This window comes from Tachypleus tridentatus, chromosome 4 (genome assembly GCF_004210375.1).
Source record: "Tachypleus tridentatus isolate NWPU-2018 chromosome 4, ASM421037v1, whole genome shotgun sequence".
Lineage (NCBI taxonomy): Eukaryota > Metazoa > Arthropoda > Merostomata > Xiphosura > Limulidae > Tachypleus > Tachypleus tridentatus.
Genome location: NC_134828.1, coordinates 10,826,024 through 10,853,991, shown reverse-complemented (window position 1 = coordinate 10,853,991; position 27,968 = coordinate 10,826,024). Strand labels below are relative to the sequence as shown.

At 31.3% G+C, this 27,968-nt stretch overlaps 1 protein-coding gene across 2 annotated transcripts in view; it reads left to right on the top strand.

Moving 5' to 3' along the window:
- LOC143248561 (uncharacterized) overlaps window positions 1–26,707 on the top strand; it is a 46,289-nt gene extending 19,582 nt beyond the window's left edge. The window contains exons 1-11 of one of the 2 annotated variants that reach the window (XM_076497001.1): window positions 8,157–8,297; window positions 8,573–8,843; window positions 12,941–12,991; window positions 15,823–16,770; window positions 18,242–18,448; window positions 19,791–19,907; window positions 23,375–23,535; window positions 23,683–23,801; window positions 24,200–24,275; window positions 24,682–24,865; window positions 26,408–26,707. In XM_076497001.1, coding sequence (XP_076353116.1) covers window positions 8,721–8,843; window positions 12,941–12,991; window positions 15,823–16,770; window positions 18,242–18,448; window positions 19,791–19,907; window positions 23,375–23,535; window positions 23,683–23,801; window positions 24,200–24,275; window positions 24,682–24,865; window positions 26,408–26,692 — 2,271 coding nt within the window. In that variant the 5' untranslated portion in view covers window positions 8,157–8,297; window positions 8,573–8,720 and the 3' untranslated portion in view covers window positions 26,693–26,707. Of the gene's footprint in view, window positions 1–8,156; window positions 8,298–8,572; window positions 8,844–12,940; window positions 12,992–15,822; window positions 16,771–18,241; window positions 18,449–19,790; window positions 19,908–23,374; window positions 23,536–23,682; window positions 23,802–24,199; window positions 24,276–24,681; window positions 24,866–26,407 lie in introns of those variants that run through there. The other variant, XM_076497002.1, reaches the window with a different exon arrangement.
- Window positions 26,708–27,968: the final 1,261 nt, after the last annotated feature.

Here is a 27,968-nt window from a genome sequence, read left to right as displayed (position 1 = left end):
TTAATTTAGTGAAATAATGCATAAATGTTTTAAAGTTATTGAGGCCAGTGACTCACAACATTGTTTAAGTATTTGATTCATGATAGTGTTCAAGTGTTGGAGACATGAGATTTACTAAGTTTTTTAAGTGGGTTTAATTTATGAAACTTGCAGCATTTTTTAAGTGTTTGAATTTGAGATTTGCAACAGTTTGAAACGAATGACAATTCTTTGAATATGTATAAGATGTATTTATTGTTCTATAGTCTTGTTAACCAATGAAATACCAATGTAACCATCTGGAGGTTTTTCACAATATGTACATCTTGTTAACCAATGAAATACCAATGTATCCATCTGGAAGTTTTTCACAATATGTACATCATGTTAACCAATGAAATACCAATGTAACCATCTGGAGGTTTTTCACAATATGTACATCTTGTTAACCAATGAAATACCAATGTATCCATCTGGAGGTTTTTCACAATATGTACATCTTGTTAACCAATGAAATACCAATGTAACCATCTGGAAGTTTTTCACAATATGTACATCTTGTTAACCAGTGAAATACCAATGTAACCATCTGGAGGTTTTCACAATATGTACATCTTGTTAACCAGTGAAATACCAATGTAACCATCTGGAGGTTTTTCACAATATGTACATCTTGTTAACCAGTGAAATACCAATGTAACCATCTGGAGGTTTTTCACAATATGTACATCTTGTTAACCAGTGAAATACCAATGTAACCATCTGGAAGTTTTCACAATATGTACATCTTGTTAACCAGTGAAATACCAATGTAACCATCTGGAGGTTTTTCACAATATGTACATCTTGTTAACCAATGAAATACCAATGTATCCATCTGGAGGTTTTTCACAATATGTACATCTTGTTAACCAATGAAATACCAATGTAACCATCTGGAAGTTTTTCACAATATGTACATCTTGTTAACCAGTGAAATACCAATGTAACCATCTGGAGGTTTTTCACAATATGTACATCTTGTTAACCAGTGAAATACCAATGTAACCATCTGGAGGTTTTCACAATATGTACATCTTGTTAACCAGTGAAATACCAATGTAACCATCTGGAAGTTTTTCACAATATGTACATCTTGTTAACCAGTGAAATACCAATGTAACCATCTGGAGGTTTTTCACAATATGTACATCTTGTTAACCAATGAAATACCAATGTATCCATCTGGAAGTTTTTCACAATATGTACATCATGTTAACCAATGAAATACCAATGTAACCATCTGGAGGTTTTTCACAATATGTACATCTTGTTAACCAATGAAATACCAATGTATCCATCTGGAGGTTTTTTCACAATATGTACATCTTGTTAACCAATGAAATACCAATGTAACCATCTGGAAGTTTTTCACAATATGTACATCTTGTTAACCAGTGAAATACCAATGTAACCATCTGGAGGTTTTTCACAATATGTACATCTTGTTAACCAGTGAAATACCAATGTAACCATCTGGAGGTTTTTCACAATATGTACATCTTGTTAACCAGTGAAATACCAATGTAACCATCTGGAGGTTTTTCACAATATGTACATCTTGTTAACCAGTGAAATACCAATGTAACCATCTGGAAGTTTTTCACAATATGTACATCTTGTTAACCAGTGAAATACCAATGTAACCATCTGGAGGTTTTTCACAATATGTACATCTTGTTAACCAATGAAATACCAATGTATCCATCTGGAGGTTTTTCACAATATGTACATCTTGTTAACCAATGAAATACCAATGTAACCATCTGGAAGTTTTTCACAATATGTACATCTTGTTAACCAGTGAAATACCAATGTAACCATCTGGAGGTTTTCACAATATGTACATCTTGTTAACCAGTGAAATACCAATGTAACCATCTGGAGGTTTTTCACAATATGTACATCTTGTTAACCAGTGAAATACCAATGTAACCATCTGGAAGTTTTTCACAATATGTACATCTTGTTAACCAGTGAAATACCAATGTAACCATCTGGAGGTTTTTCACAATATGTACATCTTGTTAACCAGTGAAATACCAATGTAACCATCTGGAGGTTTTTCACAATATGTACATCTTGTTAACCAGTGAAATACCAATGTAACCATCTGGAGGTTTTTCACAATATGTACATCTTGTTAACCAATGAAATGCCAATGTAACCATCTGGAGGTTTTTCACAATATGTACATCTTGTTAACCAATGAAATACCAATGTATCCATCTGGAGGTTTTTCACAACATGTACATCTTGTTAACCAATGAAATACCAATGTAACCATCTGGAAGTTTTTCACAATATGTACAACAGGAATTCACTTCTTGTAGTTGATGATGTCAGATTAACCTAATGAAACGTTGTAACATATTATACTCTGTATGTCCAACAATAACTTTTACATAACAGGGTGCTTTCTGTAATTATTTATTTCCAATACTGTAATGTATAACATTTGTGATGTATTTTAAAAACTTGCAAAGCCAGTACAAGTAATGAGAGGTTGTAACAAGTTCTGCAAGGAATGCTCGTAAAATAGTAGATCGTTAAAGGCACAAAATGGTACGCTACATCACAAAGGAAATTAAATGGGTAGGAAAGTGGTTTCAGTGGCTGTGAGGAATCTCTTACATTTTTGTTATCTGTCACAAATAACGGAAAGACGTGTTATATGTAAGAATAAAACATGAGTGATAATGTGCCCCAAAGTTGTGTTTTAATAGAGCAGCCAGGCAGAAGGAAATAATTATACCTATAAAACATAAACTTGATACTTGGGAAAATGTTGTGCATTTGGAATTGTTAGTCAGGTCTCAAAATTTTAAAGGAGCAAAATATGTGGAAATGAAGAGCTTAAAGCTACACAACACCAAGTTTATGAAAGTGTTAGTGGTCTGTATTAGTGTTATATAAAGTGTTAGTGGCCTGTATTAGTGTTATATAAAGTGTTAGTGGTCTGTATTAGTGTTATATAAAGTGTTAGTGGTCTGTATTAGTGTTATATAAAGTGTTAGTGGCCTGTATTAGTGTTATATATAAGTGTTAGTGGCCTGTATTAGTGTTATATAAAGTGTTAGTGGCCTGTATTAGTGTTATATAAAGTGTTAGTGGTCTGTATTAGTGTTATATAAAGTGTTAGTGGTCTGTATTAGTGTTATATAAAGTGTTAGTGGCCTGTATTAGTGTTATATAAAGTGTTAGTGGCCTGTATTAGTGTTATATAAAGTGTTAGTGGCCTGTATTAGTGTTATATAAAGTGTTAGTGGCCTGTATTAGTGTTATATAAAGTGTTAGTGGTCTGTATTAGTGTTATATAAAGTGTTAGTGGCCTGTATTAGTGTTATATAAAGTGTTAGTGGCCTGTATTAGTGTTATATAAAGTGTTAGTGGTCTGTATTAGTGTTATATAAAGTGTTAGTGGTCTGTATTAGTGTTATCTCCAGTAACATTAATACCCAGAAATGTTTTTTTCTGACCCATTGTAGTATAGGGGTTGTTATGTATTTCTCTGTTTAAACAAAAGAAACCTTTTTGTTGAGACCAAAACAACATTGTGCTATGTTACTACACTGCAGCTTGATAGTAAGCTACTGTAGATCACATTCTAATCATAGTATATGGCTTCAAAGGTTGATTCTCTAACACAGCATGCAGTGTATATTATCAGTGCCGTCTCTTGAGAGCAAGGACGGGGGGATGCGTTACTTGTATGTTTTCTTGTACTTAGGTGTCACCACCATCAGGACACATCCCTACCTTTCCATCACCCTAAAACATTGAAATGATGCAATTAGTAAAAACTAAGGTTTGATGTTTAACCATGAAACGTTTCTGTCCATTTTATCATCACAAGTAACATATACATGATTCAATTAATAGAAACAGGACTCTTCTGACAAGACTTAAGGCTATGGCTAAAACTTCTTGTTTTATTTAAATAGTAATACCAATAATAATTGTTTTAAATACTAACCCCATCTTACCAGACTTTTTATTTATAAATATTATTATTGTTACAGCGCTAATCACGTTCAATTTCTGCTCAGTTTTTTAGCCAGTTTTTAATACATGATTGGTGTTTGAATAGAAAATCTACTTTAATCTTTTAATGTGCAGTGGCCATATTATCGTGCATCTTCAAGTCCTAAGCAGGTTTACGTGAAATTTTAGGTATATTTCAAATGGACATCACGTAAATGAAATACGGTGATGTAAATTTCTCGTCACGTCAAAAAACATTTATTGTTTATTTTAATTTTAAAGACTGTATTAAGTATTGTACAAGAGCTGTTATTTGATAATTTTAGAACTTTGAATAACAGGGTAAACAGATAATTTAGACAAAATAGTTTTATAAAAATATTAATAATTGATGTATTTTCACTCCCAATGTATATGGAACAGATTTAAGAAAGGTAGAAAGAACAGCTACTTGTTTATAATGTTTTTGGTTGTTGAAATCACTGCCTTAAAAATTTAAAAACATTCTTAAACAGTTGCAATACTAACAAATTCTTGTGGTATGGTATGTGTAAATAAACCTTATCAACCAAGTGTTAATGTTTGGTTGGTGTTTAAAAACTATATGTAGTTTAATATATTAACTGTTTTTGTTTCCAACTTCTTCTTTTTATTATTTGTGAATCCTGGACTGTATTCTATCTTTATTTGTATAACACTAACAATATTACAGCTTTTGTCAGGGGATGCGAGTGACGGTTCGTTTACCCAGGTTTTTGTTGTTAATGGATATATCTGAGATCTGGTTTTATTTGGTAAAAACTATTGTAAACATCTAACCAGGACAATAAAACTTTGTAGTTACAATATTAATATTATATCAACACAAATCCCGTTTAATTTCCTCTCAGATATGTGAACAAAAGGTGAAAGTTTAATTTTAAGGATGTATTGGTTGCACCCAGTAATGATTCTAGTATCGCTGACCTGATCAATTGTATCACCCACTCCTCATCTCGCCAGTAATGTTTAAATTGTACTCTTCCAACCACCACTACAGTTACGGTTTCTTTCGTTGATGTTGTTGTAGACATGAAGCTCGTTAATAATTTTACAAAAATCTGTTATTAACATTTTGATCTGTGCTCTTAATATAGTTCCTTCTCACCGGACATGATTATATTTTCAGCCAGCAGAGTATGTGTAATGTGACGGTCAGTCCGACTGTTTGTTGATAAAAAGAGTATCCCAAGAGTTGGCGGAGAGTGGTTTTTTGACAAGCCGACTTCATTCTGGTCGATCACTGCAAAATGAAGGATGGCTAGCGCAAATAGCTGTCGTGTGCTTTTGCGCAAAACAGACATTTTTGGCAGAATTTTTGCGGGTAATTTTGTGAGCTGTTTGAATGAAACTATAATTTAATCATCAAATTGTACGTAAAATAGTTTGTTTTTTTTATCCGCTTAAGGGTGACATGAAACTTTTTACATTAGGCCAATGACATTAAATTCCTAAACTTTCACTTTACACATCATTTAAAGTACTTGCTCGAGATCAGAGCACGTGATGCTTTTGAACTCGCTATTTTTGTACAGTTTTTTGTGTGTTTTTTTTAGTTTGTTTTTAAGTAATACGTCTGTGGAATATATTAATGCAGGCAGAACATGTATTTTTTCCCCTCAGTGATTCTACCACGGAGAAAAAAAATATTCGGAGCAATCTTTATGTGTAAAAAAAAAAAAAATCAGAAGAAATTGATAGCTGAGAAACGTGCTTAATATTATCTGTAAACAACCCTTTAATAAAGCCGCACGTGTGTGAGAATTTGTACATGTGCCCCATTTTTTTTTAGTTCAGCTGTTTTGCATGCAAGGTTCCGTGACGTAATGAAAAGGTTGTTCTTGTAAGCGAAGCGGACCCGATTAATTTTTGAAGAAATGGAAGGACTTTTTGTTCATGTCCAATGTATCGATTTAAAAAGGGTTACGTACGATAGTCAAGAGCATGCAGTGATAAGTACAATACATTTAACAATTTAATGAGGATGAATAAAGTGTCACAAATTTAAAAATACACACTTCGTTATATTTAATCACTTGTTTATTTTCTACGTGTACATTAATATTTATATATCTTCGAGACGATTTAATGAAAGTGAGAGGAGTCGTAAATTGTAATGTAAATATTTCTCAGTCTACTTGTTAACTTACAAATACTAGTGACAACTAGAAAATATGTAATATGTAAATTGTAATGTAAACATTTATTTCTCAGCTTACTTGTTAACTTACAAATACTAGTGACAACTATAAAATATGTAATATATAAATTGCACAAAAAATTTAGTCAATTGCATGGTTAAACTTGGCGCCACTTAGATGTAGTCTTAGATAAGTTATTTAAGTGTAATTTGCTTGATACGTGCTACGTAAAGTTTTATTTGGCCCAGGTGGAGCTGATGTGCACAGGACACTTCTGCTCGATACTATAGATTGTGTGAGTTTATATTACCTTTTTTTTTAATTATGAAAAACTGGCATTTTTCTTTCATTAATATTTTATTAATTTAGGACGTTTTCGGGGGAGGACTTGTTAGAAAATTCTTGTTTCATCAGTAGATAAAGCCTGAAATTGATAATATCAACTCTATTATACAAACCTCAGTTTTTGGTCGTTTCGTGTTCAGGCCAGGGACAACATACGACTTAGGTAGAAATATCGTATTTAAAGATACCCTAATTTAACTTAAAATCCAAGTAGGTCAAGGCAATATAGTGAGTATTAAGGTTTTAATGAAAGAACAGATTAATTAATATACTGTCCCTCCGCAAAATTAATTATTCATCTGTGGGTTAACTTTCCTTAGTTTGAAAGTTTCCTACGTTTGTTCTTTTTAGGGGGAATGTCCAAGGTTCGGTTAAAATCGACAGTAACTTATTGATTGCTAAGCCTAACCACTTTAATGATTTATTAGTGAAATGAAGTGTTTTGTGTTGAAACCTATAGAAATTTTGTTTTAATATTATTTTGGACGTTAGTGGAAGACAGTTAATATTTGTGGAGATTTCTTTTGATACACACTTCCCTTGTCGAGTGTTAGGTCTTAAATGTTTGGAAATGTCAGGTGTGTTCGACCGTTTCCTTTCTCTTGACATACATATACAAGTATGTATTTTTGAAAAGTAATTCCATATTTCAACTTGTACCAGCAAAATGAACCAGAAAATTATCTTCTGAAGTCCAAGTTCACACTAGGGAAAAAATATATGTACTTTCTAAAGTACAGGCCCGGCGGCTAGGACACTTAACTCGCAATCTTAGGGTTGCGAGTTGAAATCTCCGTCCCACCAAACATTCTCGCCCGTCAATATGCGGTCAATCCCACTATTCGTTGGTGAGAGAGTAACCCAAGTGTTGGCGGTGCTGACTAGTTGTCTTTTGTTTTGTTATTCACTTCTAAATTAGGAATGGCTAGTGAAGATAGCCTTCGTATAAATTCTAATAAAATTCAAAACAAACAAAAGTGCTAAATTAAGTACCAAATTTACCTCAAGTTTTTCAACAAAATATTATTTTTCTGTTCATTATGTTTATATTTACATGTTTTTTGGTTGTTAGATTTACCTAATAGTTTGGAAGTTAAACATGTTTTTATACTTCTGTACGATTTTAACTTTTTTTTTTCTAATAACAGTTACACCGAAAGTAACATTATAGCTTTTTTGTGATAAATGAATTACAACCAACACAATGTAATGAACATGATATGCATCGAATATGCCTGGTGGAAAAGAGCACTAAGTGACGCCTATGTTACAATAGCTCATGTTACTTCGTGTATTTTGTTATTTAATCATAAGTATTGCCATGTTGTTCTTTAGTTGGATTTATATTTCACTCTACATGGTTCGGCTAACTTATGTATACGGGCGTCAATAACAAAGCATACATTTATTTTGTGTGTATTAGACTACAGCGTAGTAAACCAATCTAGTTTTCTTATAACTACATCCTGTCAACCTTATCAAACAAACTTACCCCCTACCCTTCTCTCTCAACGTTTTGATGGGAGAACGGTTAGGAAGTGTGCACCCTCTCCCCTTACTTTCAGACCAAACCCAGCTATAGACAGAAAGCGGCCCTTGTGTCTCAAGGCTGTTTGTTAGCCTGATGTGGCTGAATGGCCGAACTGTTTGGATAGTGCGCGTCTACTTCGCGTGGGTGGACGTGCGCTTGCTTGGTCAGTGTGTAGTAACTTAGGGGGTGAACTTTGATTTTTATAACCCCAGTTGATTAGAAAGCATTAGTACCTAAAGGTAGGTTTATCATTGTTTTGATAAGGCCAAAAAGGGTTGTGCATGGTATATTGTAACGTATGGATGTTAATATATGTATTCGTAAAGTTCGACTTTGCTAGCGCAACATATAAACTACATATTTTTTTTCAACTGTTCATAATGCTTAATATCTCTTATGGTTAGACAAATTAAACGACATCTGTATACTGTTTAATTTCCAAAGAGAGATTGTTTTTTAAACTTGATATAATGCATTATATTTGTTTATTAACCATCTTTCTTGTATTTTTTAGATTTGTCATCACAGCCAGTCTCTTTACCTTTTCACCTAAGAAAAGATAGAAAGACAACAGCTAAGTCGAGAGACAGTACATCACTGTAGAGTCAATGTAATAAACTTTATTGTAGGCCTGTCGCTTGGCAGGCGGTCACTCGTACAATATGGCTGCCGTCCCCGATAAGTTGTTTGAACCGCTTTTAGACGCGAAGATACGTGAGAAGCTACGAGCGACTTGCACACCGGGGCTGAGAAAAAATCCAGTGGAACGTAAACAGGGACCATTGGTTAGTATATATCGTAACATTTTATGTCAAGGAATAAGTTGTAAAATTTTGCATGTTAAATATCTTCGTAAATTTTATTATATATATATATATTAACATAATACAAATTGCTTTTTATAGAACATTTTTATTTTAGCATTAGTTTCAATTTGTATACGTTATGTAAAAACCTGCTGAAATTTGGTACTTTGTGTACTGTTTCGCGTGTAAGATTTGATATCGCTTCATATGGCGTTTTAGATTTACTGCTAAGAAGGTTTTGCCCTTATATGGTGATAATAAGAAATGATGGAGTCAGGTGCATTGTGGGAAGCCGATATGTGCATGGGTATCTCTAAACTTTTAAATTGCCGTATATATTGTTAAAGTTGGATAGAAAGATAACCACCAGTATGTAAAAATATTACCAATTCATTTGATAGAATTCTTAAATAATCATTGAGGCTTGATTTTTTTTATTAGTTGCTCATATTGTAAATATAGATTCGGAGAGAAAATTAAAAATTGTTTGGATGCTTAAGCCAATTGTATGTATAGTTTTTATATTTAAAATATTGTCGAAATGTGAAAGAAAAAAGTGGATACTGGTGATTTTCATACCTAAATTTTGAACAAACAGTTTTTACATGTTTTGATCCTAATATCTATTAAAACCTTGTGTTATTTAATAATATATAAAACGACACAACATACTTGGGATAGTGTGAAATATTTCTGTTTTTCACACAAACTGCCATTGATGATGTTTGAAACATTATATATTTTCCTCTCTTCGTCACAAATAATTATTTTATAAAACATCCTTGTTTCCAAGCCCAGAAAATAAGTCTTACCAAATTGTTTTTCTGCATATAAAGTTTTTTGATATATATCATAAATACAATTTACTCAAACACAAAAGCTAGTTAAGAAATTAAAAATTTCATAAAATAAAACATAACACAGAGAATTACTTTTCTCACATCTGTTTTTTCTAAGTTAAAAATATACACTAATATCATTTTTGAAATTATTATATCTATGTTATGTTTCTTAAAAAAATTAGTGTATCTCTTTTTTCATCTGCAGTATAAAGCTGGGACTGTTAATGTTTTATGTGATTATGAAATTTTGTGGGTCTTATGACACTAGTGAGCATACTGTGCAGCAGAAAACCTCCATCTTGTTGAATATAGAAAGCATCAAAATCTAATTTTGGGATTTAACTCCAGTGAGAAACACAAGCATTGGCTTGAGAATAATTATTTTTGGTTGTGTCACTTAGACTGGGTTGCTAACTCTAGTAGATACATTGTGTTCCTAGCTGGTGTTAAACCTTTTGTCTTTTAAGTCAGTGGAATCGATCAACATTTCGTTGGCAGTCATATACATGTAACCTCATACAGGCATGTTTCAGTTAATTGAAACAGAAATCTTTGTGGCTTGTACTTTTCATACTTAACAATGGTGACTTTGTACCTTTAACTCAGGTCCTTCTTATTAGATATTTTAAGAATTATTTTATTGAATAACTAAGCAAATTGTATCTGCATTTTCTATTTTCTTTCCATTCTATCACTTCTCAGCAAAAGGTTAGAAATGTTACATACAGCATCATCTGGATATTGGAATTAAGATGAAATTTATTCTCTGAACTCTAGTCCTGTATATTATCCTCCAGCTATTGGCACATTGACAGATATGTGTCAGTTACTTTCATGTGTTTACTTGTGGAGGAGTTGGCAGTCCTGTGTATAAATGAGTGTGACTAGATTATAAAAACTGTTTCAGAACTGTTAACTGACTGTGTATAACTTAGTATCTATTTTTAATTTCTAGCATCATTGTGCAGTCTTTATAAGTTCTTTAGAATTTTGAAGTGATGTAACACTGGCTGAAAATGATATAAACTGGTGTTTACAAAACAGGTGTGCAAGTCATTTAGACTTTCTGTTTATGGTTTTCCACTTTTTAGTTTATTCATAACATTTTGTAATTCAGAGGTTATTAAAGTACTTCACTTTATTAAATTGTGTGATGAACTGTGATGTGAATATTTATTTGTTATTAGAATATAAAATGATTCTGTTGTGAGCAAAAAGGTTAGTGATTGGGAAATTTATATTAGTATTTCCACACCTGTTATGCCATACTGCTTTTACTGTAGAAAATATTAACTAGTGGGCATTTTGGTTTTATTTTATGAGTTCCTCATAGTTTTGCCTGAACACTGTGTAAATCATTTTTATCATTACTAAATTTTAAAATGACTTTTTTTTTCTGAGGTGTAGTTTCTTACAGTTAATAGTTAGAACATTACAGAACTTCTAATACATTCTAGTTAGAACATTACAGAACTTCTAATACATTCTAATTATAACATTACAAAACTTCTAATACATTCTAGTTAGAACATTACAGAACTTCTAATACATTCTAATTATAACATTACAAAACTTCTAATACATTCTAGTTAGAACATTACAGAACTTCTAATACATTCTAATTATAACATTACAGAACTTCTAATACATTCTAGTCAGAACATTACAGAACTTCTAATACATTCTAGTCAGAACATTACAGAACTTCTAATACATTCTAGTTACAACATTACAGAACTTCTAATACATTCTAATTATAACATTACAGAACTTCTAATACATTCTAGTTAGAACATTACAGAACTTCTAATACATTCTAGTTAGAACATTACAGAACTTCTAATACATTCTAGTTAGAACATTACAGAACTTCTAATACATTCTAATTATAACATTACAGAACTTCTAATACATTCTAGTTAGAACATTACAGAACTTCTAATACATTTTAATTATAACATTACAGAACTTCTAATACATTCTAGTTAGAACATTACAGAACTTCTAATACATTCTAATTATAACATTACAAAACTTCTAATACATTCTAGTTAGAACATTACAGAACTTCTAATACATTCTAGTTAGAACATTACAGAACTTCTAATACATTCTAGTTAGAACATTACAGAACTTCTAATACATTCTAGTTAGAACATTACAGAACTTCTAATACATTCTAGTTACAACATTACAGAACTTCTAATACATTTTAATTATAACATTACAGAACTTCTAATACATTCTAGTTAGAACATTACAGAACTTCTAATACATTCTAATTATAACATTACAAAACTTCTAATACATTCTAGTTAGAACATTACAGAACTTCTAATACATTCTAGTTAGAACATTACAGAACTTCTAATACATTCTAGTTAGAACATTACAGAACTTCTAATACATTCTAGTTAGAACATTACAGAACTTCTAATACATTCTAGTTAGAACATTACAGAACTTCTAATACATTCTAGTTAGAACATTACAAAACTTCTAATACATTCTAGTTAGAACATTACAGAACTTCTAATACATTCTAATTATAACATTACAGAACTTCTAATACATTCTAGTTAGAACATTACAGAACTTCTAATACATTCTAGTTAGAACATTACAGAACTTCTAATACATTCTAGTTAGAACATTACAGAACTTCTAATACATTCTAGTTAGAACATTACAGAACTTCTAATACATTCTAATTATAACATTACAGAACTTCTAATACATTCTAGTTAGAACATTACAGAACTTCTAATACATTTTAATTATAACATTACAGAACTTCTAATACATTCTAGTTAGAACATTACAGAACTTCTAATACATTCTAGTTAGAACATTACAGAACTTATAACACATTCTAGTTAGAACAGTACAGAACTTCTAATACATTCTAATTATAACATTACAGAACTTCTAATACATTCTAGTTAGAACATTACAGAACTTCTAATACATTTTAATTATAACATTACAGAACTTCTAATACATTCTAGTTAGAACATTACAGAACTTCTAATACATTCTAGTTAGAACATTACAGAACTTCTAATACATTCTAGTTAGAACATTACAGAACTTCTAATACATTCTAGTTAGAACATTACAGAACTTCTAACACATTCTAATTATAACATTACAGAACTTCTAACACATTCTAGTTAGAACATTACAGAACTTCTAATACATTCTAATTATAACATAAGTTGTTGTTTTTTTCAGGTAGTAAAACATCCTGATCATGTCCCAAAACAAGATGAAACACCACTAAAAGTAAGTTTTGTGTTGTTTTGAAGACTTCTGTGTCTTGTAAGGTTTTTTATATGATGGTGCATGTCTTTGTTGTAAGTTTTGTGTTGTTTTGAAGACTTCTGTGTCTTGTAAGGTTTTTATATGATGGTGCATGTCTTTGTTGTAAGTTTTGTGTTGTTTTGAAGACTTCTGTGTCTTGTAAGGTTTTTATATGATGGTGCATGTTTTGTTGTAAGTTTTGTGTTGTTTTGAAGACTTCTGTGTCTTGTAAGGTTTTTATATGATGGTGCATGTTTTGTTGTAAGTTTTGTGTTGTTTTGAAGACTTCTGTGTCTTGTAAGGTTTTTATATGATGGTGCATGTTTTGTTGTAAGTTTTGTGTTGTTTTGAAGACTTCTGTGTCTTGTAAGGTTTTTATATGATGGTGCATGTTTTTGTTGTAAGTTTTGTGTTGTTTTGAAGACTTCTGTGTCTTGTAAGGTTTTTATATGATGGTGCATGTTTTGTTGTAAGTTTTGTGTTGTTTTGAAGACTTCTGTGTCTTGTAAGGTTTTTTATATGATGGTGCATGTTTTGTTGTAAGTTTTGTGTTGTTTTGAAGACTTCTGTGTCTTGTAAGGTTTTTATATGATGGTGCATGTTTTGTTGTAAGTTTTGTGTTGTTTTGAAGACTTCTGTGTCTTGTAAGGTTTTTATATGATGGTGCATGTTTTGTTGTAAGTTTTGTGTTGTTTTGAAGACTTCTGTGTCTTGTAAGGTTTTTATATGATGGTGCATGTTTTGTTGTAAGTTTTGTGTTGTTTTGAAGACTTCTGTGTCTTGTAAGGTTTTTATATGATGGTGCATGTCTTGTTGGCAGCTCAAAACTTTATCCAAACATTTTCTGAGGCATTTGCCACAAAGGTCTCTAGTCAAGTACAATCTTCTCAAACAAAAGTTTCTCTTAAACAAGAATATTTGATTTGTGAACAGTTCCATTCCAGTTTAATAACCATACATTATGAAAAATATGCTCTCAATTACCGGTTTGTGTTTATATTAATATCCATAACTGACATACAAAGGTATTAATGTTTCATGTGATATATTCCTTAGAGTGTTTCTGTATTATTTTAATATTTGGATGTTATTTTTGTTTGGTAAAAGCTGTTTTTAATGTAACTGAGAATTTTTGTAAGGATAAAGCATTGTTGTTTTTTTGTGTGTCTATCTATACAGTACTGTGCTAAAGTTTTAGGACATAGTCAAAAATTAGATTTCAGGGTACTTTTAAAGAACAACAGAAGGTAAATCTTCAGTGAAACATGAACATTTTATTAATGTTCATATTTATTACAACAGGAGCTCAGTGGAAGTGCTCGAGTTCAGTAAACAGTTGATATTTTGTGTGTTCCCTTTTGCTTTGATAACTGCAATATTTTGGGCAGTGTTGTTACACAATTAGTCATAGTTCTTTGTAATTTTATTCCAAATGTCTCTAATACTCTTTCATAAAGTTTCTTTGGAAGTAACTTTTTATTTCTCAAGTTTTGTTCTTTCAAATCATAGGTCTTATCAGATGGATTGAGATGGAGGCTATGGGGGAGATCATTGTATCATTTGAATGACTCCAGCAGCTTCTTTCTTAGCTAAGTAATTTCTCAATAGGTTGGGTGATTGTTTTGGTTATTATCTTCTTGGTAGTAGAATTCTTTACCAATAAAATGCAAACCACTTGAGTATACCATGATGAATCAGCATCTGAAAGTACCTGGATTGGTCCATTGTTTCATCAGTTTTGCAAATATCCCCTGCACCTCAGAAGTAAGACAGCCCCAAACCATCACACTACCTTTCCCCATTCTTCATGGTAGGTGCTATGCATTGGGGTATTTTTCATTTTTCTTCCACCAGATGTACAACCTGTGCCTTGAACCAAATATTTCAAACTTAGATTTATCTGTCCATAAAACCCGTTTATGATAACCAACAGTCCAGTATTTGTACTTTTTATCAAATTTCAGTCTTGACAATATTTGAAGATCAAAGTAAATATTTTTAACTGTTACCTGACCAAATATTCCATTCTTGTTCAGTCTTCATGAAACTCTGGAACTGAACACTTTTGTGTCATTTGGTATATGGTCCTTTATCTTGTACTTGAGATCAGTGGCAGTCTTTCTTCTATCCTGAAGGCTGTAAGCAAAAAGATACTTAGCATTAGTATAATTGATTTTAGGTATTCTGCTTCTTCATTTCGTATTTTCAATATACCTAACTCAGTCTTATGATCTAGGGTGTACTGGATAATGTTTGGTGAACATTTCAAGCCTGCAGCAAGTTATTAGAATCTATCCAGCATCATGTAAATCTTTTATGTAAACTCTATACTCTGCTGGTCATTCTCTATGCTTTTTTTAGGCTGTGGCATGAGAACAAAACTTAATATATAGTGCTAAACTATTTTATTTGAGGTTTGTTTGTGGAGTGCTATTAAATTGATTTCTTCTAGCATATACCGGTACCATATGCTAGCTTCTTTCTATATAGCTGAGACACCATGATAATTATTTCAGACCCTACATTAGTATGTTCATTCAAGGAGAAATCCTTATTAAATATCCTTGGTACAAGTATATGGAAATTTTAAAGAATGGTAAACAATGTTACCCTGGCTCATTCAATTGTCAACAGAGATCAGTGAAGCATTATTATAGTGTTGAAATTTACATTGTGTAATGGCATGGGAGAATTATCTCAATGAAATGTAAAGAATTACAAAATATAATCTCTTGTCCAAACACTTTTGCATAGTACTTTATATATATATATGTGTGTGTGTGTCTATATATATAATCTTTTTTTAATCTTAGAAAAATCCACCATCACTATTACCAGTACTTGATAACTCAAGTTTGACACAGTCTCCTTCCAAGACCAGATCACCATCTTTTTCAAGACATTTAGTTAAACAGCCAAATGTTCCTGTTTTGAATTCATCCCCAAAGCCAGCAAATAAGTGCTCTACCAATCTTCACCTGGGATCACCCACTTTCTCGCCTTCTCCTTACTCTCCTGGACAGTTGTCTTTAAAAAATTCTCTTCCTAGTTCCCCAGAGTTACTTCAAAGTCCCCAGACTTTTTTGTATAAACAAACATCAGAACATAAACCAGTTTCAAACATAAAACTGAAATCATCTGTACCACAGCTGTCTCGTCCTGCCTCGCCTCAGTCTAGTGAGCAATTAATTTCAAGAAATTCTCGTCCTAGTTCACCAACTTTGTCTCAGAATAGCCACAAGGTTTCCAATAGGCCAAGTTCACAACTTAGACCAGCAGGTAGTCATACAACAAGTCTTCAACATGAATCACTGCCAGTATCCCGTCCACCATCGCCTTCCTCTTCTGGACAAGTGCCTTCAAAATCTTCCCGTTCAAGTTCACCAAATTTAGTGCAACAATTCCACAGTTCCTTACACAGGCAAGACGTAACACATAAGGAAGTTTCAGATTTTCAGCCAGTATTGCCTGTTGCAGCTTCAGTCCAGTCATCGTCATCATTTGAACAAGTGTCTTCAAGAAATTCACGTCCAAGTTCTCCAATTCTGCAGCATAATTGCCAGATTTATACTTCTAGGCCAGATACTTTATTTAAAACAGATGGTAAATATGTTCCAAACCTTCATCCAAGATCTACAGTGTCACGATCATCTCGGCCATCATCACCATGCTCTTCCGATCAAGTTTTGTCAAGAAATTCACGTCCAAGTTCTCCAAATCTATATCGAAGTCGTCAGAACTCTCCTAATGGACCAAGTTCTGTGAGTATTTTTCCAAAACCAGGATACAAATTCATACAATTTTTTTTTTATTAGTTGTGTATAGTAAAACTTTGGTTTGTTTCATTCACAACATTTCACCAAATTTACCTGGGATCCTCAGGTGAGGAACAGTAACTGAAGCTAACAGAAATTAATTTAAAAAAAATATTCTCTCATGATAATCTATAAAAGTACATACGTACAAGAATTTGCCAAGAATGCAAACTTTTTAAAGGAATGTATCAATTAACTGTCAAATTTAGGAAGGTATAAATCAAGATTTTAGACCTAAGTCGAGACGTTGACAGTAATTGTGTATACAAAAGAGAAGGTAGTTGGTAAAATGATATAAATGAACACCTTTATTAAGAATAGGATTGTTTTTGTAGTAATAAGACTTGTAGTTTTTATCTGTTAATGTTGGCTTTTTTGCAGAGAGCTTTTATTTTAGAAGAATAAAAAAATAATTGTTCCTAGATATGTTTCAAAAAAACACGAGATTTTAAATGTTTGTGTAAAAAGAGTAGAAAGTTGTCTGATAGTCTTGAAAGTGTAACAGCTTTTGCACCTGGTACATTCAGTTGCATACAGATTTCCTAAAATATTATTATTCCTGTACGGTTTTGGAGAACAGTTGACCTAGCTTTTAATTTTTACTTCAATGTCAATTTTATACTCTCTTTTTAACTAAAATTTTTTATTGCATGAGTTTAGTATGAATGGTAAAACATAAACAGAAATATACCGGGAAAAATAATTTTCTACATTGACATGTGGCTTATCTTCAAAGGAAGTAATTACTATATTAACAACAGTGGGAAGGAAATTGTTTGGTACACAAAACTGAAATCTAAGATTGTCATTTGCTTTTTGGAACTTGCCATTTCTGCAAATAGCACCTTTTAATACACTGAGATTTCGTGTATTGGTCATGAAGAGAATTTCAGAATGTAGGCAGTATTAGTAGTTACCGTTCAATATCATTTATGTTTTTATACAGATAATATATAATAATATCAACTGTTGTAAGTTTATCTAAAATAGTTAGTTCATGAAGAATTATAGATTTTGTTTTTAATTGCTCTAGAATATGTCATTCAGGTTTCCATCTTTGATATTGATAAATGAAACCAGTCAGTGTAGTTCAGTAAGATGTATAAAAATTACCACAATTTAAATAACATTGAAAAATAAAAGTTTAATTTTACAACTGTGATTTTCTTAAAGCTCATCTAATAAGCTCTTACATTATTAAGGTACAAGCACTTCTAAAGTTAGTGGGTTTTTTGAAATTAGAGATACAATGTTATAAAAAGGAAATTTGAATACAGTTGGCTAACTTTCTAAACATAACTAAAGTGAGTTGACGTTAGAACTGTGGGAAAACTATTTGAATATATTATCACAAGAAGGAATTGTTTCATTTGTATTTGAAATGTGTATTGTAAGAAATCAAATATTTTATTTTAAGCGCCATCCTTCGTCCTCTGGCTTTATTGAGCCAAAAGTTCGTTCTCCTGGTGGCACAGGTGACCATACGTTGGTGGGAGGTATCTGGAAACGAATCAGTAAAGCCAAACGGGCCCGTCTGTACTTACTGAACCAACCCGGACCTCATTCATTCTTAGTGGCTGGAGACTCACCTGAGCACAAGTACAAGGTCATCATAGGGCCACAAGTTAGTCTTAACTTCAACACAGTTTTATTTATTTAAAATTACAAAAGTGTAAGGAGGGTGAAATTTTTCAGAATCCATCCCATAAACTAAAATAATAATTTTTACAGACCACGTTTTCTTTGTTTTTTGGTGTTGCAGAAACCAGCTTGCGATGTGTGTAGACGAGATTGCGCTTCCTAAAATGTCCAGCTTGCAATGTGTGCAGACGAGATTGCACTTCCTAAAATGTCCAGCTTGCAATGTGTGTAGACGAGATTGCGCTTCCTAAAATGTCCAGCTTGCAATGTGTGTAGACGAGATTGCGCTTCCTAAAATGTCCAGCTTGCAATGTGAATGTGTGTAGACGAGATTGCGCTTCCTAAAATGTCCAGCTTGCAATGTGTGTAGACAGTTAAGCTTCCTAAAATGTCCAGCTTGCAATGTGTGTAGGCAGATTGCGCTTCCTAAAATGTCCAGCTTGCAATGTGTGTAGACGAGATTGCGCTTCCTAAAATGTCCAGCTTGCAATGTGAATGTGTGTAGACGAGATTGCGCTTCCTAAAATGTCCAGCTTGCAATGTGTGTAGACGAGATTGCGCTTCCTAAAATGTCCAGCTTGCAATGTGTGTGAGCTAGATTAGCTTCCTAAAATGTCCAGCTTGCAATGTGTGTAGACGAGATTGCACTTCCTAAAATGTCCAGCTTGCAATGTGTGTAGACGAGATTGCACTTCCTAAAATGTCCAGCTTGCAATGTGTGCAGACGAGATTGCACTTCCTAAAATGTCCAGCTTGCAATGTGTGTAGACGAGATTGCACTTCCTAAAATGTTTATGATTATCATTCACATATTGAAATTTTTTTTCAGAAGTTTAGTTTATAATCCTTTCCAAGTGACAGGTCATGGCAGTTTAAAAACTTAAAAAACAGCTAAACTTTTGTCAAACTACATTTTATCACCTTTAACATAGAATCACCATGTAAAGTTATGTGAATTGTGGTAAAATGTAGTTAGTCTTATCAAGTTATTTCTGTCCAAATGTAGCTGTTTGTAAACTATGGAATATTTCTAGCATTTACATTACAAATCAGAGACAGAGTGATGGAAATGCTCAATGCAGTTCAACTACTAGAAATAATGTATTATGTGAAGGTATGTGTATAATTTGTTAGATATTTCAAACAGTATGAATAAAAACGCCTTAGCATATGAATAGAGTATTCTGTTTATATGTTTTGATGTGTTGGACTGATACACAATATGGATAGTAGTTTGCTCTCATTATATTGTTAGTGTTTGATAAGGTATTCAGTTGTTATTATTACTAAAACAGAGTATTAAAACACTTAATGTCACTTTTCAGTCTTGTTCCTGTGGACGAGGTCCTCATTGTATTCATATACTTTTCATCATGCTTCGAGTATTTCAAGTTAATGAAGCAGACTCAAGACTGTTTAGTAGAACACTGAAAAACTTTGAGGTAGGTATTACTCAATAAAAAGTTTGTTCAGACTTATTATCATCTTTGATCAGTCCGTTTTACTGTTTTTCAAATATGATAATGGATCTTAAAGTACTGTTTTTTTAGTTTTTAACAAGTTTCTTTCAAGTTAATGACAAAGCTACCCAGTAACAAAAGTATGTAATTTAAATGTGCAATAATTTTTATCCCTGTGCTACTACGCTGAAAATAATCCTTAATCAAATCCATTTGTTGAAAGTTATTAACCCTTACTAATACATTGAGTAGCTTTAATATAACTACAAGTTAACATTCGTCTAAATTATTTTTAAGATTGGTAGTCGGATAGGAATGGTTAAATTTTATAGTTCTTAAAAATGTGTTGGGGAAGATTATTATTTGCTAATTAAAGTGTTATATTTTGTTAAAGTGCACTCAGAAAATTTATTATTAATAGTTTAAAAGTGATTCTTTCTGTATGGACATGTGTTTTATATCAATTTGACTGGGGGAAGACATGTATATGTAAAAGAAAATTAACTCTAGTGTTCTTCACAAAACCTAGTAAGATTTTGTTAAAGTATACAAGTATTTTGTACATAAAGAGTGATATGACATTTGTCACACATTTCTACTAAAAATGTTATTTATCTGTAGTAGTTATTTGCACTCTAAACTGTTAGTGCAAGGTGATTGTCATTTTAAATATCAAAATAGATTTTTGTCTTATAGTTGTTATATCTCATTTACATAATCTCTAGAACATTCTGAAAGGATATCAAATGTATTTTAAAGTAAATGTTCATTTTCTCTGCCATATCACTAACTCTAGCTTTTATATTCAACTTACAATGCAATTAAATTATCAAAATTGGGAAGCAAAAAAAATTAATTAATTGTAGAATATCTTTAAATATTTTTCTTCTGTTAATTTTACAATTTCAGGTATTTTCCTTTTCACATGTAGTTAATTTTTTTGTTTTATTTTACTTTTTTGTCCTTTACCACTTGTTATTCATCTTGAAACAAGGCAGTGGTGTCCTTGTGGTATACTAAAGGGAGATATGCTACACTTTATGGAATTTTACATTCAACATGTAATATCATAAGCCTTGAGATCAGATGCAAAATGTGATGTATATTTTAAAATGTTTAAAACTTTCAACTGTGCATCTTAAAACATAACTAATACATATTTAACTAAAACATAGTACTGATACCTAAATATAAACTATATGATATACTTAAGAAACAACTGTAAGTGTTGGTAGTTGATCAAACAACTAACCATACTGGAGTCAATATCAGGTATTCTGTGACAGTAACTTGGCATTGATTTCAAGATGACCAGTTTTAGGATATACTGTAAAATGAGCTCTTCCTAATTGTTATAGACATTTGTATGTAATGTCTATATGTGGTCCATAAAGCTTAAACAGATGTGTTGAATGTGAGCATGGCAATTGTCACAGGTGGAAAAAAATTTATTACTTGTTTGGACTGTATTTGTTGAAAGAAGTTTGAAATAAAAGAGTAAAAGGTTAGCTAAGCATTTTGTATCTAGTCATACCTATACAGTACTATATTGTGGAAGATACAGTGTGTCAAAGTAGACTTTTCGTACATTGTTGGTCATGTGACAATACATCTGAAGTTTTGAATAGGTTTTTAAAAGGTTTATTTTGAAGAAAAAGGATCAAAACTATGAATCATAATATACATTATAATATTAATTTCATTTCCATACACTGAGAGTAGAGGTCTTTAACTCTCTCAACATAGGCTTGGTGAATTTGACCAATCACCTGACCTCTTTGTACACTTTTAGTCATTATAGATTTAACACTACTAACTTTTATCATAGTGTGTGTATCTTCACAAAATTTGGTAGTCTTTCATTAAACATTATCAGTTTTTCACATGCAAAAACTCATCATTTTTAATAAGGTATTTTAAATAAATTTAAGAAAAGATTTATCCATGAATATATCTTTGAATAGACTGTGCACAAAGTGATTTTCATGTTAAGATTAAAAATGCTTTTCTTCATCTCAGTTATCTCTAGTTTCATTTGTGTAATTTTTCAGACATCTTAAATACATTTCAAATGTAACTACGTATAAACCCCATACAAGGTGGGTCAGTTTGACCAACCTTGTTACCACCAAAAAAAATGAAAATAAGTCTAAATTGCACTTTTTTCTTTTTCAGATGAACTCAAATTGTAATATGAAATGACATTCATCTTAAGTGAAACATTTTACTTTGGTTATTCCTTGTTTCACATTACCAAAGCATAGCTGACATAAAGATATCTTTATTTTTACATTTTGATAACTTTTATAATAATAAAGAATAAACATGAAACACAAGAAATAAAGTACTTAAATATTTTTATTTTTTTCTGTAATCTGTCAATCACACTTAACCCTGCTTTTTATACTAATAATAGTAATGCACTAAATACTTAATATTTAATTAAGTAATGCACAAAAAACATGCATAAAGTAAACAGTTTTTCCTTAATTTTTCTGGTTTTTTAACTATGCAACAAGAACCATTACAAATTCATCCAAGTTTAGTCATTATCTTTTCCGTGGGAATGAAACCTGTACTAATAAGGTTATTAACAAGTTTTCCTTCAGAAAACAATATAATATATCATTAGCTAAATAAAAACCTTGGCTTTCTATCGGTTATAGGTAATACATAATTAAATATAAAAAACACAAATTCTGAAAGACTAGATGTGTGATGGGTGGGTGTGGTAAGAGGGGTTTCATTTTTTAATTGATGGCTCTGTTACCAACCAGAGTTGAAGGCTATACAAACTATGGTTTGTCTAAGCAGTGATGATTTTATAGTGAGTTATTATGTTAAATATCATACTTATTGGAGGGAGTGATGAATAGAATAAAGGGCAGCTGCTTTGAGAAAATGTATCATGTTGAAATTCAGGATTATTTTAAATACTGCCCTATAAAATTAAGAACCTAAAACTTGTATAGTATCAAAATTGGATTGTTAACTAAGATTTTATATTATAACACAAATAAATAGTAGTTTGAGAAATTTTTGAATGTAAGTCACTTGAACAGAAAAGCATTTAAAAGGGCTTTTGTTGCAAATGCATTGATATCATTTGGAATGTATTAGTTATGACTTGTATTGCTAATTTAGAATTATTATTTATTAAATAAATGTTATGATAGATTGTCATCCTTAATTAATTTTAATTTTAAAACATCAGGTTAAAGGCTAACACATTTGGCCAGTGTTGTGAAATTTGTTCAGTAACATCATGTTTTACCATATAAAGATGTGTATTACTTATTACTTTGACTCAGGATTCCAAATTATATCTGTAGTTCAATAATCCCTTGTGTTTTGCTTAGATAGAGTGAAAGTAAATGTTATATTGTAAACATGGAACATGAATATAATGTTACCAGTTCTGTCAGTTATTATGAATGTTTACTTTTTAGGTAAGTGAATTGGTTCGTCAGTACCACCTGCGAAAAGAACGGCAAGTTCAGGTCGCAAGTCCCGTAAATCAGCATATTTCTACACCTGTATCACGACCCGTAAACAAACTGTCTCGGTCTGAATCATCGTTACCTGATGCGGCAATACAAGAACAACGAAAGTAAGATATTGGTCAAAATTTGACGAAAGAAAATTTCATACAAGAATTTTTAAATCTTAAGTGAGCAGTGTTATATATTAACTGTAAGTCCTTCAAGTATATTTGTTTTTGTTTTTATTAACAACTTGGGAAATTTTTCCATATCAGAATGAGTGAAGAATCCACTCTCTGTCCCATCTGCCTTCTCGACATGGTTGAAGGAGAATCTTTGGTCAGATGTGAACAGGGTTGTCACAACAGACTCCATCACCATTGTATAGCTATTTGTAAGTGTGTTGTACTTGAGACCTGCATAATGGAAATAGTAAAAACTAACTTTATGTTTTTCAAAATAACAAATCTTACTTATCTTGATTTGAAAGTAGTAAAAAAATAATAATCTTTCTTATTTATGGATTCCATATCTATCACAATAAGAAATGTGTCCAGTTGTGATTAAATACAAATATTGTTTACTGATGATAAAAAATTATACAGTTTTTTATGGGCTCTTTAGAAAGTTATGATTGATATAGACAGGTTATAATTAACAAATAATTTTGTAATAACTACTTGTTTGTGCTTAAACATACAAATTTTATGGGCTTATAAACACTGTCATGGCTTTTCTAGTTAAAAATACTTTTTGGAGTTAGTATTTGTAACTGTTAACCTTTTTTATTAGGGGCAGAAGAGTGTAGACAGCAGAACGAACCCATTCTTTGCCCTCTTTGCAGGAGCCAGTGGCCATTACCTAGCAGGTAGGTTTTACCAAATTATTGAGTGTTATGAGATATATGCTTAGATCTTTATTGAAATGGATTTTGTTTTCAGGATTTACTAATAAACCAAATAATTGTGCACTTATTTATTACCTGGAAGAAGTATAATAAGTGGAATTGTAAATGTTTAAAACTTCAAAATTCTATACCATAATAATTAAAGTTTTGCACAATTCTTCAAACCAAGCTTTCATTGTTGTTACAGTTTAATAACAGCCTGAAACAGTAAAATGTTTAAGCTTCTATAGGCAGGTTTATAATTATAAATCCTCAGTAAATTAGTAAGTATTATCTTTGAAAAGACAAAGTGTAGTGACTTTATTTCCAGGTAAAGTGATGTATTTTCTGGTACATATTTATGTATCTATATTTATTGTCTGTTAAGCCTCGAGACAGAAAAGGTGATGGCTAAAAATTCTCAGCAATCTTCATCAGAACATCACGTAACCATACCTGGTCGTCCTCATCATCTTCCTCTGATGAGAACGTACCTTGCAACGTCCATTTCTCTACCCAAAACAGAAACTCTCTCCCATGCTCAGCAACAACAAGCACAGCCATGGATGCAGGTAATGAAGTTAAAAGTATAGATGGTCAGTTTTTTTAACCTGCTATACTGTTTTCTTTTTAACTCTTTTTCTACAGGCTAAGTTAGTTTGACTGAGTTCCGACCACCTGAATTTCCATGCTACAAGTTTTTTGTATCTTCATGAAATTTCAGTAAACATTACAATACTTATGCACACAAAAAAATCTAAATAAATATCAAACTTTGTTTTTCAGTAAACCTATATTTGTCAATTTCTCTGTTCTAACTCCATGTGTATTTGAACAACTTTGTTGTCATAACCACCAATAACAAAATGTGAAATAAATTACTATTTTTCTTTTTTTCTGGAATGACAGTAGTTTATAACAGACAACTACTGTTGTTTATCCTAAATATATTATACCTCATAACAGCATACTTCTGTTTATACATAAGTTTTGTTTTATTGCCATATTAAACTGTGTCTAAGTAACAATCCTATCACACAAGTTGTAAATAGCATAGGAAACGTGTATCTCACATTATCATATTGAATTACATTACCACCAGCTGATCACAAGTATGATTCATGAAGATTTTTTTTTAAATCTTAACGTAAATTTCTTGGTTTTGCTGCAGACTGTCAGGGAATTTTAAGCCTACTTTGTTATATTAATAGTGCTACCAAATTTTTGTAATTTAATAATGCATCTAAAGATACAAAATAACAATATATATATATAAAGCAAACAGTATTCTTTACCTATCATTTCTATGGCTTTTTATCTATTTAAAAATTGTGATAAGCTCTTTGATGTAATTTGTGTAGAAATAAGATTTTCTAACTAGGGGTGAAATAAAAAAATACTTTACAGAAAATTTAATGTAACATCATTTGATAGGTAAAAATTATATCTTTCTATTGTTTACAAATAATATAGCATAAAACATCATAGACCTTTCAGCATTTATTGAAATATGGTATGTGACAGGTAGGTGTGGTAAGTTGGCCTGCTTTTCTAGTTTATAGCTACATAGGCAGATGTGGTTGAAAGCTTTAAATTGTGTTTTCCATGAGTGATATCTATATTATAATGAGTGACTTACATTAAAATCCATACCTATCAGAAGGGTGATAAACGAATTGGAGAAGTAAGACCTATTGAAGAAATGTCACAATTCTCATACTAGGGGAAGATTGAGGATTTCTTTAATATTGCTTTATAAAATTGATAACTTGAAATGTAGTTTGTTAACTACATATTGATGGCAAGTTTATTCATGTATAGTGGTAATAAAATAGGTTAATTAAATCTTGAATGTAACACAATAAAATGTGGCACGGTGCCTTTTGACCTCTCACTGATGAGAATGTTAAAATTACTTAATTTTTACTCTAATATATAAACTGCATAAATAAAATGTTTTGTTGTGAAATAATGATATTAATAAATAATCAAGAACACATAGATGTAACAGAAACACATTTCATTGAATGGGAATATACCACACTTTATTTTTTTGGGTAGAGATTTGATGCATATTTATCCTAAATTGTTGACTTAGTGTTGTTTTAATATAGGTTTTGGAAAAAGACCTGATAAGCTGTCTGTTTTCGCGTAACTGGACTGTTAGGGAAACGGCACTATGCCGATTAGCTCGGAAAGTTACGTCGAACTTGTCTCTCAATCAAGAGAACTCCGAATCAGGAAAAGAGAACTGGGCAACTAAACAGAGCTGTAACCAACGTGTCACAGAAATCTGTTGTAGCATTATGGCCACCATGGTCTCTGATCCTGTGTACAAAGTGTATATTGCTTGTTTGGTAAGTACAAGACTAAAGATTTTTTTTCAACAAGTTTTGTAATCCCCCAGAGTAGTAGTTTGCATGTTTATAACTAACATATTCTGCTAGTTATTAAAATAAAGTGATCTCGTATTTTTGAAAGGTGACACTGTATTAGTAAATTAAGAGAGACCTAATATCGATGTACTGCTCGAGAACTAGCACCCAGATTATAAAGGTAACTTAAAACTGAAAAGGGCAAACAGAGTAAATGGTGTATCTAAAAATGCAAAGGAACATATATTATTTATGAGATTTGTATTAATACATTTCTTTCAAATTAACTCTTCCTACAGACTTGGTTGAATCATCTGAGTTCACGAAACCAAGTTGACTTTTATAGGTTCCATAATTTAAATTGTAATATGTTTTGTGTATCTTCCCATAATCTTGCAAGCTTCTAGTAATCATTTACCAATTTGTAGGATTAAAATCAGAATTTTTAGTGGATTTATGAAGTCAAAGTATTGACTGCTTTTGAGTACAAATTAATTTTAATGTTATGATTAAAAATAGGTTTCTTCATCTGAAAAACCTCAAATTTTATTACCCTTAACCTCTAAAAGCTCCCAAACTAAACTTAAAACATTTTTTCAGTAAAATTTCATACTCTATTTTCCCTCCTTTTTTCTTTCTAATATCACCTCAAATTGTAACATAAACTACATTTACCTTTAATAGCTGTAAACTTGTAATAGTTTATATTTGTTTATAAATGTCATTGTACTATTGATCTTTGAGCCATGTTTAATTGATATATGCACCACGCGATTTGAAAATCAGTTGGTGACTTTGTAGCACATGTTACTCTGTTGAATAACAATACATGATCTGCCTACTATGCACCTTGTAGATATTATTAATACTATTCTTTATTTTACTTCATCTAACCTGAAAGATTTCTAATTTTTACATCTTTGTTTCTTTTATTTTAATAAGTAAAGAACACATTAAAAATCAAGAAACAAAGTACATAACATAACATAACTGAGTGTTGTTTTTTTGCTATTGACTGAGGATACCCAAACCTACTTTTTTATACTAAAGCTACTACTATGATTAATTTTTTACTGAATTTAATAATGCTCCAATCACACAGAATGATACCATGCAAAATATAGACTATCACATAGCTATCATAATTTTTTAAGTATTTGAAAATAACCATTCAAAATTCAGCTACACTTATCAGTGTATTTCCTATGTGAATAAGGTTTGAACTGAAAGCTAAATAGAGAGTTCTTTGTACAGAAAACAGTGTATATGTCACTTGATAGATTAGGACCTTGGCTTTCTA